The 12,762-nt window shown below is 43.1% G+C and overlaps 2 protein-coding genes across 8 annotated transcripts in view; both read right to left on the reverse strand.

The window, feature by feature from the left end:
• The window catches only part of ramp1 (receptor activity modifying protein 1), a 51,459-nt gene extending 43,828 nt beyond the window's left edge, over positions 1–7,631 (reverse strand). The window contains exon 1 of the mRNA XM_010897588.4: positions 6,901–7,631. Within this exon, the coding sequence (XP_010895890.1) occupies positions 6,901–6,958 (58 nt within the window). The 5' untranslated portion in view covers positions 6,959–7,631. The remainder of the gene's footprint in view (positions 1–6,900) is intronic.
• Positions 7,632–8,195: 564 nt separating this feature from the next.
• epb41l5 (erythrocyte membrane protein band 4.1 like 5) overlaps positions 8,196–12,762 on the reverse strand; it is a 38,106-nt gene continuing 33,539 nt past the window's right edge. For 2 of the 7 annotated variants that reach the window (XM_020054973.2, XM_010897586.3), the window contains 5 exons: positions 11,416–11,497; positions 11,216–11,299; positions 10,987–11,052; positions 10,701–10,840; positions 8,196–10,142 (listed from right to left, as the gene is read on the reverse strand). In XM_020054973.2, coding sequence (XP_019910532.1) covers positions 10,076–10,142; positions 10,701–10,840; positions 10,987–11,052; positions 11,216–11,299; positions 11,416–11,497 — 439 coding nt within the window. In that variant the 3' untranslated portion in view covers positions 8,196–10,075. Of the gene's footprint in view, positions 10,841–10,986; positions 11,053–11,215; positions 11,300–11,415; positions 11,498–12,762 lie in introns of all 7 variants that reach the window. The other 5 variants (XM_020054971.2, XM_020054972.2, XM_020054974.2 and 2 more) reach the window with 5 other exon arrangements.

Here is a 12,762-nt window from a genome sequence, read left to right on the forward strand (position 1 = left end):
GGGGGCAGCTAGCAAGTCTCCAGTCAAGTGCCTAGCTACAATATAAATGTCTCTCTGGGCTTTATTAAAAAGGATATCCTTTTTCACCATGACACCTTTTACACAGTTACTAGAGACAAGAGTAGCCAGAGGTTTAGAGACCAGACAACAGAGAGAGCAATGCAGTACTCTAGACTCCATGAACTTAGGCTTCATTTCATTACCGAAGTGGTGACATATTACTGGCAACACTGTTGAATAAGGGAAGAAAGGTAGTTCTATGGCGAGCGAATGATAAAAAAATAGCACCCTCTATTCCTTGTTTTGTGGGGCCATAGTAAAAAGTAGTGCACTGTAATGAGAATAAGGTGCAATCACATATGCAGCAGGGCTAAACGTGCGGCCCACCTGGGAAAATAAGCTTCTACAGCACAATGTACAGCACAACATCTAATGGGTTAGGAGATTCACTGGCTACCCCCAACAGTTATCCTTTCTCAGCAGTCAAAAAATGTAAGGAACGTTAGACCTTAAATACCACTTACATTTATTGATGTAGCCTTACACAGTGAACGGGTGACTCCCTAGGCAGAGTTCTTCCTCTGTCCAGTGTCTGTGTTCTTTTGTCCATCTTAATCGTTTCTTTTTATTGGCCAGTCTGAAATATGTCTTTTTCTTTGCAACTCTGCCTTGAAGGCCAGCATCCTGGTGTCACCCCTTCACTGCTGACATTGAGACTGGAATTTTGCAGGTACTACTTAATGAAGCTGCCGTTTGTGGACCTGTGAGGCGTCTGTTTCTCAAACTAGACACTCCAATGTATTCGTCCTCTTTGCTCAGTTGTGCACTGGCCTCCCGCTCCTCTTTCTATTCTGGTTAGAGCCAGTGTGCACTGTTCTATGAAGGAACTAGTACACAGCATTGTACGAGATCTTCAGTTTCTTGGCAATTTCCCACATGGAATAGCTTTCATTTCTCAGAACAAGAATAGACTGATGAGATTCAGAAGAAAGTTATTTGTTTTATGGACATTTTGAGCCTGTAATCAAACCCACAATTGCTGATGCTCCAGATACTCAACTAGTCTAAAGAAGACCAACTGTATCGCTTCTTTAATCAGCACAACAGTTTTCAGCTGTGCTAACATTATTACAAAAGGGTTTTGTAATGATCAATTAGCCTTTTTAAAATGATGAACTTGGATTTGCAAAAACAATGTTCCAATATTTCTGATCTATTTTGTTATTTTAATGGACCAAAGAATTGCTTTTCTTTTGAAAACAAGAACATTTCTAAGTGACCTCACACATGAACGGTTGTGTGTGTGTGTATAGAGAGAGAGATATATATTCACTGAACAAAATTATAAATGCAACACTTATGTTTTTGACCGGGGTGGTGAGAGTGAGAGACAGAGAGAGACAGAGAGACACAGAGAGAGAGATACAGAGAGATACAGAGAGAGAGATACAGAATAACCCTTCAAGTAGCAACTGTGGACACATTCAGCTTCATACAGCCACAGACTATTTGACAGTAGAGAAACTGCAACAACAGAAAAAATGTACAAGTGCAGGGGAAGAGGGAGAAAATGGGAATGAGAGTGGAGCAAAGAAATGCTACCTCTCCTCGTTTCCTGTCCTCAACAAATGAGTAGAATGCAGCAGCTCAGTGCAGACAGGGCATTGGGTGAGCCCAAACCTGTATATTGAATAATTAGCTAATGCAGGAAGCTACCTGCCAGGACCCAGCCCACTGAAATATGCTTCTCTGTGTCCCACATGCTGTGCTATTCCATATAGTGCGGTACAATACAACCCCATCCAGAGTCTTTATGGAGTTGTAAGGGGGTGTCCGTAAAGAGCTATTTTGTTTTAATTTGCTTTGAATTAGGTGTGTGTGTGTGTGTTGGGGGGGTGAGGTGCCACGGTTCTGAATTATAAACACAGAATAAAGAACCAGAATAAACAATGGCTCACTAATGTCAGTATTATAAACACAGTCATGACCTCCGTGTGCCAAGGGTCTCAAATTGACATAAATGATGACATACTGTACAATAAATAAAAACAGACCTGAGTAACCTTGTAAAAGCACAGCAAAACTACACGTACAAAGTGCGTGTGATGTTGTTTGTGTGTGTGTGTGTTCCCCTCTGATCGCACGTTTCCGCACTCAGTCAGCTTCCAAATACTCCGCATGCAGCTCGTTTGGATCAGAGAGCCTGTGGCACACAATGAGTTGGCCAGGGAAGTGCTGTAAGCGGAGCTGCTATGTGCACACGCGCGGGGCTTCTGAGGGAGTTGAAGCATGGCTTCAATGGGAGACAGTCAAGCAGCAAAGCTCCACAAATACTCTTCATTACCATCCCGGCCCCAGATATGTGGGTGGCTGTTTGCTGAATGACTGGCCGCTGAGAGCAATTGTCTTCAGTCGTTCCCGGTCCGCTATGACCAGCGGTTACAGGAAGATGTGGAGAGATGCTGCAGCTCAGAAGGCCCCCTATTCCATACACACGTGACACTGGGAAAGGAATATTGTCTGTGTAGCAATAAATGGGCTGGATGTATATATACACACAGTGAGCGTGTGCAGACACTGCTCAAAAACATTAAGGGAACACTAAATCACACATTGGGTCTCGATCAAGGAAATATATTAAAGATCTAAATCTTTACTGTACATTGCGTGATTCGTTGAGAATAAAATGACATGACATAATGGTCAATGGAAACCAGAATCACCAACATATTGAGGGCTGGATTCAAACTCACACCGAAAATCTAAATAAACAATAGAAATCACTGGCTGTTCCAACTTGTGTGAATTTTGTCATGGTAACTCATGATGTAGTGTGTATGACCCCCCCGCCAGTATGCACACCCGACAACGTCTGGGCATGCTCCTGATGAGACGGCGGATGCTGTCCTGGGGGATCTCCTCCCAGACCTGGATCAGTGAGCTCCTGGACAGTCTGTGGCGCTACCTGGCAGCGTCGGATGCACCGATACATAACGTCCCAGAGGTTCTCAATTGGATTCAGGTCTGGGGAACGTGAGGCCCAGGAATGACATCAATGCCTTCGTCATACAGGAATTACCAACACACTCTGGCTACATAAGGCCAGGCATTGTCCTGCACTGGGAGGAACCCAGGCTCACTGCACCAGTGTAAGATCTGATGATGGGTCTGAGGATTTCATCCCAGTACCTAACAGCAGTCAGGGTACCGTTGGCTAGCACGTGAAGGTCAGTGTGATCCCGCAAAGATATGCCTCCCCAGACCATCACTGACCCACCGCCAAAAAACGGTCATATTGGATGATGTGGCAGTCAGCATAACGTTCACCACGGCGTCTCCAGACTCTTACACGTCTGTCACATGTGCTCAGTGTGAACCTGCTCTCATCTGTGAAGAGAACGGGGCACCAAAGGTGGACCTGCCAATTCTGGTGTTTTCTGGTGAATGCCAATTGAGCTGCATGGTGCTGGGCTGTGAACACAGGTCCCACTAGAGGACGTCGGGCCCTCATGCCACCCTCATGGAGGCTGTTTCTGACAGTTTAATCAGAAACATGCACACCAGTAGCCCGCTGGCGGTCATTTCATAGGGCTCTGGCAGTGCTCCTCCTGTTCCTCCTTGCACAAAGGAGCAGATACCGGTCCTGCTCCTGGTTTGATGCCCTTCTACGGCCCTGTCCATCCTTGTGTAATGGCCCGGCTCCTGGTATCTCCTCCATGCTCTTAAGACTGTACTGGGAGACACAGCAAACCTTCTTGCGACGGCACTTATGGATGTGCCATCCTGGAGGAGCTGGACTACCTGTGCAATCTGAATGGGCTGCAGGTACCGCCTCATGCTACCAGTAGTGACAAGGATACTAGCAAAATGCTAAACTAGAGAAGAATCAGTCAGGAAGGATAAGGAAGGGGGGACTAAAACAGGTGATACTGATTCACAATCACTTATGCTTCCTAACTAGACAGATTGATATCTCTGAATTTAATTGACTTGGTATTATACTGTGATGATTACATGTTCCCTAAATGTTTTTGAACAGTACATGTATATGTGTAAATACTGTATATGTGAGTGTGTATATATCCCTGGGGATTCTGGGTCACAAAGAAGGTGACAAGGTGAAGTCATAGACTGCAGCCAGCAGGTATGCTGTGTCTCTGTTATGTAAGGTTAAACATGATATATGAGACAGGCGTCAAAGCCAGTGCCGTAAAATAAACAAGGCTGCTGCTTTAAGGCTTGTCAGGTGCTTCGTAGCCCTATAGTCTCAAACATGAGTGCATTTCAGAAGTAAACCCTCCCTAAGTATGGGAGACCAACCTTACGATATGTTGCTTATGTTCTAGCTATTGAGCAAGAAAGGAATTTATCATGTATCACTTCAGCAAAACTATATAGGAAGCATGTTTTCTTCCTGATCTCTCTGCACATACTATAGTTTACACCAGATGAACCCCCTGGCAAGTGGGTGGGCCTGTCCTCTGAGTCCAACTGGATTTGAGCACAAAGCCCAGCTGACAACTGTAAAGGCATAAACAAGCGAAACATCAATCTCCGGTTGTTCGTTCTGTCTACCTCGGCTCCACCTCCACCGTTTCCTGTTCGCTTCAGTTACGGGGAACTCTCTTTGCCAAACAGGGACAATCATTAAGATTCTTGCACAACTGCATGCGGTCCGATCCGTCCTTCCAGGAAGGGCAAAGTTTAGTACAGAACAATCGTTAAAAACATATTTTTTAAGAAAGATGACCAACTTAAGAGGCATGTACTGAAAGAGAGAACCAGACCGCAGGAAACATTTCTTAGGTAGAGGGGCATAGAGTGTAGTGGGGGATGTGACAGTAATGAATCTGTGAGGGGCTTTGCGAGGATGGCCACACAAAGCCTCCTCTGAAAGGGAGGAGAGGTGCACTTGACATTTCTCTCCCTGCTGCCTTCATTCCCATGGGGTCACAGTTTTATTCCACTCTGGATCACCACTCAGTCACCTAAACCTCCCCAACCTCCCCCTAGGGTCCCTCCTCTGGCTCCTTCATTATCTGTCTGTTTTAATTGTATTGATTTATTCTTTTTTTATACATTTATTTGGGTGGGGGTGGGGGTGACTGCCTGCCTGCCTGCCTGCCTGCCTGCTAGCTAAGCTACCTAACTAAATCATCTGGGTCTCACTTCATTCTCCTTTCTCTGTCCACCTCTGCTTCAAGTGAATACCTCAGTCTTGTTGTCAGCACGTCTGATTGAACGCTCAATAAACTCCTCCTGATGACATCATGCAACGAGGAGAAAACAGGATTCACAGGCGGCCTGAGTTCAAAAGGACCACAGAAAGAGCGAGGGACACGGCTTGACGACATGGCAACATCTAGTTAGTAGGTTCAAGTCCCTTCACATAGGAAGCAAATACTTTAAATAGAATGCATGGAATACCACCCTCCTTCAAAAAAATTATCAGTAGGCTTTTGCCTTGGTGTTATCCCTTCCAAACTTGGGTTTATCCATGCTCAGCTTAGCTGTGATGTGGTTTTAATAAAAATGTAGAATGTACTGTAGATTTAAAAGAGGAGCTGTGGCTCCTGGACAAATGACTGAAGGAGGGCCTGGATGCCAGATTAGAAGGAGCATTCTGGGGTGACAAACACGTCACATGAGAAACACTAAGGCATCCACAGTATAAACCCAGGGTGTGCTGCTTTTTCTCCCCATGATTTCTATTTGCATTTCTTTGCCATATGAGGTTATTCTCTGGAAATGACTCAAAAAAAATAGTTGTCTTTTTGAAGTTTTATTTAGACAAAAGGGAAATAAATGAGGGAGGTCAATACAACCCATTTGATCCTCTTTTAGCTGCTTTTGAATATACTTCTTGTATTACATAGTGTGTGGATACTTTTTAGCTAAAAATATCTATTATTATGAGACAAACACTAGAAAGAAATGAATGTTTATGCCTGACACGTTCTCATTTGTGCCCATATTTTTTTAAGTTTGAATTAAGTTTCCTATCGGAGTTGAGGTGTGGACCATAACACCTTAACCTACTGCAGTTATGACTCACACATAGTTAAACATTAACAAGCCTTATAGTTCCAATCGTGCCATCCACAATTGCCAGGTTTGTCTGGAAAAAACATATATTAATAATTAGTCATATATAATTGTGAACTATAATTAGAAAATGATCACCCCCTTTGTTTTGTTTTTCAGCAGCCTACACAGCAACCCCCCCAAAACGAAGTTTTTATACACAAAAATAACCCTAGCCTCTTCTTAGACACAGTTATGAGACCTTGGTTTTTTGGTGGAGTGAGAGTAAGTGTTCAGTAAATAGAGATGCCCCACGTTGATGCTGTTTAAGGGAAAGGAAAGCAGGAGTGTGAAGCAAGCTCCTTTGGTTTGCACTGACAGAAGCAAACCACAGGTCTCAGCCCTCAGCTCGGCAAGCTGGTTAAGATAAGAATGCAGTTAATTATCTCCAGTAGAACCGTGCATTATTTAAACACTAGATAATTGCAAAGCAGAAATTGTATTATATATAGTTCAACACGTGAACACATTTTTTCAGCTTAACCTATGTATTTAATTAACAAATAGCCTAACTTTCCAAACACAGAAAAGAGAAAAGCAAACGAATAAACTGTTTATAATTTTTCAATTATTGAATATACATATTCATATGGTACTATATTAACATACAGGATGAGTATTTTAAGATAGGCTGTTTCATGCAGCTTTTTCCCAGGAAATATTTGTCAATTTTTGCAGCTTCTTACGCATGTTTGTGGTCATCATTCATAAATGCGACCTCATTCATACTCCCGTTAATTTTAGAAATGACACGAATACCTAGAAAGGTCTAGTATAGTGGTGCGCTTCGCTGCGCTCGTACGCCTCCAAACTTACCTACAACCAGCCAGATAAGCACCTGTTTCGAAAACACTGGAGTGGTATGTGTCGCCATGGTCTTCCTTCAGAAGTAATGCCTAAAGCCAGAAGTTGGAGAAGCGTTGGTGTAACAGACGACAAATCATCACAATTGTCCACTCCTATGTATCCAAGTCTGATGATACTTTCAAATATCCATGGTATTTATCCATAAACACTCCACTCGTTAATCTCTCAATCAACTACAACCGCAGCTCAACTGTCGTCATTGTCACTATCACCTTGCGCAAAAAAACTCGTGAGGAAAGCCTACACATGGGTTGGATAGTAACTTGCTTAGCCCTAGCCTAGCTTTCTTTACGAAATATAATTCGCACAATAAAATGCACCAACATCGTAGCTGTAAACGTAAAATATTTAAAGGTTCAATGGACGAGTAAAAAAAAAACAAAAAAACAACGATCCGTGTTTAATACGAGGTACTTGGCAACTCCAACCAACCACGGGCAAGCGAGGCGCACTGCACTGAGCTGCGACTCCAGTGAACTGCTGGGTCTCGAGCGTGCGTTCCCTTGACAGGACACAAGAGCCACGGGAGCCTAACAGAATGTAGACTATTCTGGGGGTAAAGCAGAGGACGACTATTCATAGACGAGGAATTACATTGTGTTCAGTACTGCACTGAAAGAAAATGACCATATTATACGAATTCACAATATAAAGATGGACTCCAGGAAAAGAAAGTGATCAGTAGCCTATTAGTTTGTGGAGGTTGTTGACCTGAAACTAAATTATATGGTTGTTTTTTGACCAATCAGATGAGCTATGAAAAAGATGACGTGAAAAGATCTAATGTGATTGGTTGAAAGACCAATTAATGGAAATAATATCCGACTCTGGCTGTCTGTGCAAATATTACAGGCTGGTTGCATTCAGACAGTAGAATAAGAATCACATTGCCTTTAATCGTTGATTTCTATTTTCACAAAAAATTAAGCATTTGAAACAATTATGAAAATGTAGATCCAATCCAACGTCTCAAATGTAGCAAGTGATTAAACCAGTGCACTAAATAACACAGTTGAGTATGAAGCTTGATGATGCGGTAGAGTTCAACAGCACCCAATGTTGCCATCTAGTGTTAGAAAATGTCAATTCAGAATATCATCTCCTGCACCAACTGTACTAATTTGTTGCAGATGGGAATATCATTCAGAAAAAACACTTCATGTATAAACGAAACAAAATTCTCGTTTGTAGTTGCAGAGACCATGCCTAAATAGCTTAAACAGAATAATTCACACGTTTCTACATTTCTTATAAGAATTCTTTACTCAAATGTACTACTTTGTACAAAATCGCTACTGGCATACTAGCCTACAGGTCCTTCAAAAAGAAATAATCAGTGTACATACATGATACAAATCAGTGTGGTGACAATATCTAAACCAGTTTTCACATCTACAATACACTTAAATATTCAGTGAATAAGGGTGCTCTTAAAAAAGAGGAATAAATTAACGTATGAGAGCTACATCAAAATTGCACTTACATGGTGAAGTTTCATTTTATTTCTAAACAGCAGAGAAATTGTTATGCTTAACTAAGAAAAGTATAATCTCAGATACAGAGCTTAAACATTTTTTTGTTCAGCCATTACCACTTGTTATTCAATCATGAAGTCTTCAATTTCTGTTGAAGACGTAATTCAGTTATATGGCAAAGAATGTTCTTGCCAGGCAAATACCTTTGTATAATTCACAATACAAAAAATAAAATGATCGCTACAAAGCATAGCCAAGTGGTTCTAAGTATTCCAGAGGAAAACCATGAAAATATTATTATTTCAACTGTAATGTGTTTTCTGAAGTCAATGTGTTTTAAGTCTTTCCTATTGAGAAGGGTGTTGTTCACAGCTCACGTTCAAATTAGCAGTATTTAAAACCATTCCTCCTTCAGTCTTGTGTAAAAAAAAAAAATCTACTTCTGATCTACCGCCAGCAGAGTTACCAAGATGTCTAATATCCAAAATACAATGACATTTTATTACAGTCAGTAATACAGTTGGTCTCATTCATTCCACAAAAGAAAATAGATGTGATTAACTTAGTGTGGAAAAGAACAGACGGCGTACCAGATTGTGTCAGTCTATGCAAGTCATCATCCCACCTGACATTGCCAACCAGACAAACAGTGTCAAGACTACTTCATGAGAAACGATCAATACATACAATGGGGAGGCTCTAGTTTCATTACTGGACTCACAGCAGGTAGAATGATAAACAAAACTACAAAATAGTCATAGTAGGAGTAATTGTAGTGGTAGCACTTCCATTTTGTGGAGGTTTATGCAAATCAGAAAAACAAAGCTAGGCAGGTCATAAGGCAGGTCATAGCTATTTGTTTCTTAAAAAAAACTTGAACAAAGAATCGTCAGAATGTTTGAGATGCAACTTGTGTGTGGCTCACTTCATGCCTGCATGCTACATATTTCGCCATAATCATTCGGTAGAAGTTTCCGGTAAAAGACAGTTCGATCAATGACTTTGTATTGATTTCTTTTTAAAACAAGACAAAATAGGAGTAAAATGCCAATAGAAAGCCATTGTCTGTCCTATAAGAGAGTCCAGGTCCAGTGTTCCAATTGAATCCAGTGGTTTGAAGTCCAGTGTAGAGGCTAGGCTCTGATGCTTGTTCTGGGTAGGCAGCCTTCAATGGACATATGCGCTGTGCAGGCGCTCTGCTGAACAAAGGGATGTTCCCCCAAGGGTATGCTGAAAAAAACTGCCAGGATTAAGACGTGGTCCTCGTTGTTTCCTCTGTTAATGTCCTTGCCCCTCTTCTTGTGCTGTTCGCACTTACCGCAGTTCCTTCCTGCTTTAAAACATCTCAGAGGGGTTTGTGTGTACTGTAGGACTGGTTGTGTCACACAACTGTGGTACCAAGATACCGCAGAGAGGGGTGGGAAAAAAGTAAGGATTTTTTTTCCCCCTCAAAGAATTCCCCTTCCCCAAATAAAATCTATTGATTGATGCTGGTTTGGGAATTTGCTTAGGAATGCCTTTGAAGAGTATAGCAGGAACTCTCCCCAGTGTTAGGAATGCAGTAGGAGATTCATGTTGTGCTCAGGCCGGAGAGTAGTCTCTTAGTTAGAGAATTCCAGGAGCAGGAAATGTTTGACCCTGGTTTCCCCTCAGAGCTCAGTGGTCAACAGACCCTTGGTCTTGGTGCCGACTTCCTTTGGGGGCTGGGCCACAGTGCTGGTAAGAGGAGAACACTGAATTAAAAGCCCACAACACATCTACCTTTCAGTGTACACGGCATGGGGTAACGTGACGGCAATATTCTAGAGAATTATAGTGTTGCTAATCAGTAAAATGATACATGAATACACACGGTGACAAGAAACTCCACCTGACTGTTCCCACCAATCATTCTACGCACATTATTCCCAGGGTACTGTTTGTAAAAGCAGTCATTCAATTTCCCTGCTGTTTTTACTGGAATGAGAAACTCAGAAAGCTTAGATCATTTTAGTGTTCACAACATTAATCATAATTAAAATAACTCAGTGCATCAAAACATCTGATAATAAGATATGGAAGCTCATCAGGACCATAATGAATTTAAATGGGATGTTAATTACTACAGGTGACAATTAGTGACACGACGAGTAATGATATGGCCTAAAACACAGCATCCTAAAGAAATTACATGGTCCCAAAAATACACGGCAACTAAGACACGCTACCCTGAGCCCAATGTCCATATGGGAAAGCGATGTAGGCAGCCATGACATCGCATCATGACCGATTTACCTGGTGCCAGTGACATTGGGAGTTTGAGAGGAGAGGTTGGGGTGCAGGGCCGAGGCTAGAGCCCCCTCTTCAGGTTGGAGAGGGGTGCCGGTCTTTGTAGAGGGGTCAAGGAGGCCGTTAGTAAAGATGGTGACGGGCGGCTGTATTAGAACGGGAGGAGAATGAACGTTCACTCCGGGTCTCTACATGAGGCACTTCGCTGAGGGATGGACTACACACAGGCTGACAGGGACAGACAGAGTAGAGACAGGCAGTCTAAAACCGAGGACACGGGGTCAGTACTCACTCCACCAGAGGGAACAATCCAGCGAGGTGATATCAGGGGTTTAGGTTGCACTGGGACTGGCGGTAGCTACGAGAGACCCACGTTCAAGAGTTACACCCACAGCACACGTCAACACACGCTCAACATCTACTCCACGGCGATCGAAACGTTTGCTGCTGTTGGAGGTCTCGACTGTGGACAAGGACGTTGAGCTACAGGTGGCGCGAGGCTTGTTTCACGGCAGACTTACCACTGGGCTGGGGTCGGAGAAGTCGATCAGGTTGTCAAGCATCATGGCCTGCAGAGGGGGTAGGTCCAGATTCTCAGCTTTGGCCTGGATTGCGACAAGCCAGTGGCTACGTTACGAACCAGTTCACGGATTTGGACAAAGGTATTTTGCAACGTGCGGCGGGAGCAGGAAACTGGTGAGAAAGCATGTGAACTGGATACCTTGGATTGCAGAGCCACAGTGTGCACCTCAGACGGCATCATGGGTGCTGATGGCACGAGGTCCTCAGCCAACACCTCAACACTGAGGAGAGCAGAGGAAGGAGAGTTCATTCATTCCCGATGAGGGAGCGCCAGAACCACGGCAAGGTTAAGATGCAAACGATCAATGGAGACACAACGGTGACGTATATTTAAAACACAAGGCGTGTACCTATAGCCTGACACAGCCGTCTGATCCTGCAAGCTTACATTCAAACACAACATGGGCATCAGTCTGGTCAGGCTGAGCAGGCACAAGTATGGACCCAGCTTCCGTTTAACCGGCCAATCAGCACACTTATGGGTGTGGTCTAGGCGATGACGAGCACTATCACAGTGATTGTTCAGGAACATTCAGCAATGTTAAACCTAATGCTGTTAATGCTAACGAGAGACTATTTCCCATTTGCTGTTTTTGTTTCCTCAAATATTTTCTTGGTACTGGCTAAGGTGCCGTTGATGTGCAAACGTTCGTGACAATGGCGGCAATAATCGTTCTCTGACATGTTAATCAGCTACACTCACTGAACTGCTTGTTTGCGGTTTTAATCAATGTACAGTAGTGTTGGTTGTTGAGAGTTTTGGCTCTTTGTTACTATCATGTGCGTTGTTCATTTAATTGGTTGAGGGTTCATCCAATCGCATTCTAATTAACTTATCACAATGCCCTATGTCCAAGCGTTTTGAATCCCAACCCGACTGATATACGTGTAGCGTTTAATTGTAAGCTTACGGGATCAGGCGGCTGTGCCAGGCTAGTGCAGTTAGGCAGAATTGCGTCATTTGGCCACGGTTAATTCCCCTGCTCCACCAGATGGAAGCAGAGAGCTTTGTAAGAAGCAGCAGCTTTGCCCTGAGTGCTGAGACATACAGCCAAGTCACATACCACAGCTAAGCACGCCATTTAACACAGACTCAGAAGCAACATACAGAGTCAGATGAGTATCTCAGAGCTGTAGTTCTCAATAGCCAGGAGAACACCGGACTAATGTTGTCCTCTAGTCATGTTTCCCTTCTTCACACACACAGTCTTAAATATGAACACAATACACTCACAGGGGGATTAGCGTCCCATAGACTAGTCGTCCCATAAGAGCCCCTCTCCTAATCTAGCACACACACACGTTTTTCTATCTTTGTCGGGACCAAGAAAATTACCCCCCCCCCATTCCTAAACCTAAAATGAACCCCAATTCTAGGAGTAATCAAAATGTTAGCAAATACATGCAGAAAATCCCCTTGAAACTGCAGGCCTAATGGGTGTCAATCTATTGAGTGAGTGGAAAGTGGTTGTTTCTTCATTCTCAC

The sequence above is a fragment of the Esox lucius genome, chromosome 16 (assembly GCF_011004845.1).
Source record: "Esox lucius isolate fEsoLuc1 chromosome 16, fEsoLuc1.pri, whole genome shotgun sequence".
NCBI classification, from domain to species: Eukaryota; Metazoa; Chordata; class Actinopteri; order Esociformes; family Esocidae; genus Esox; species Esox lucius.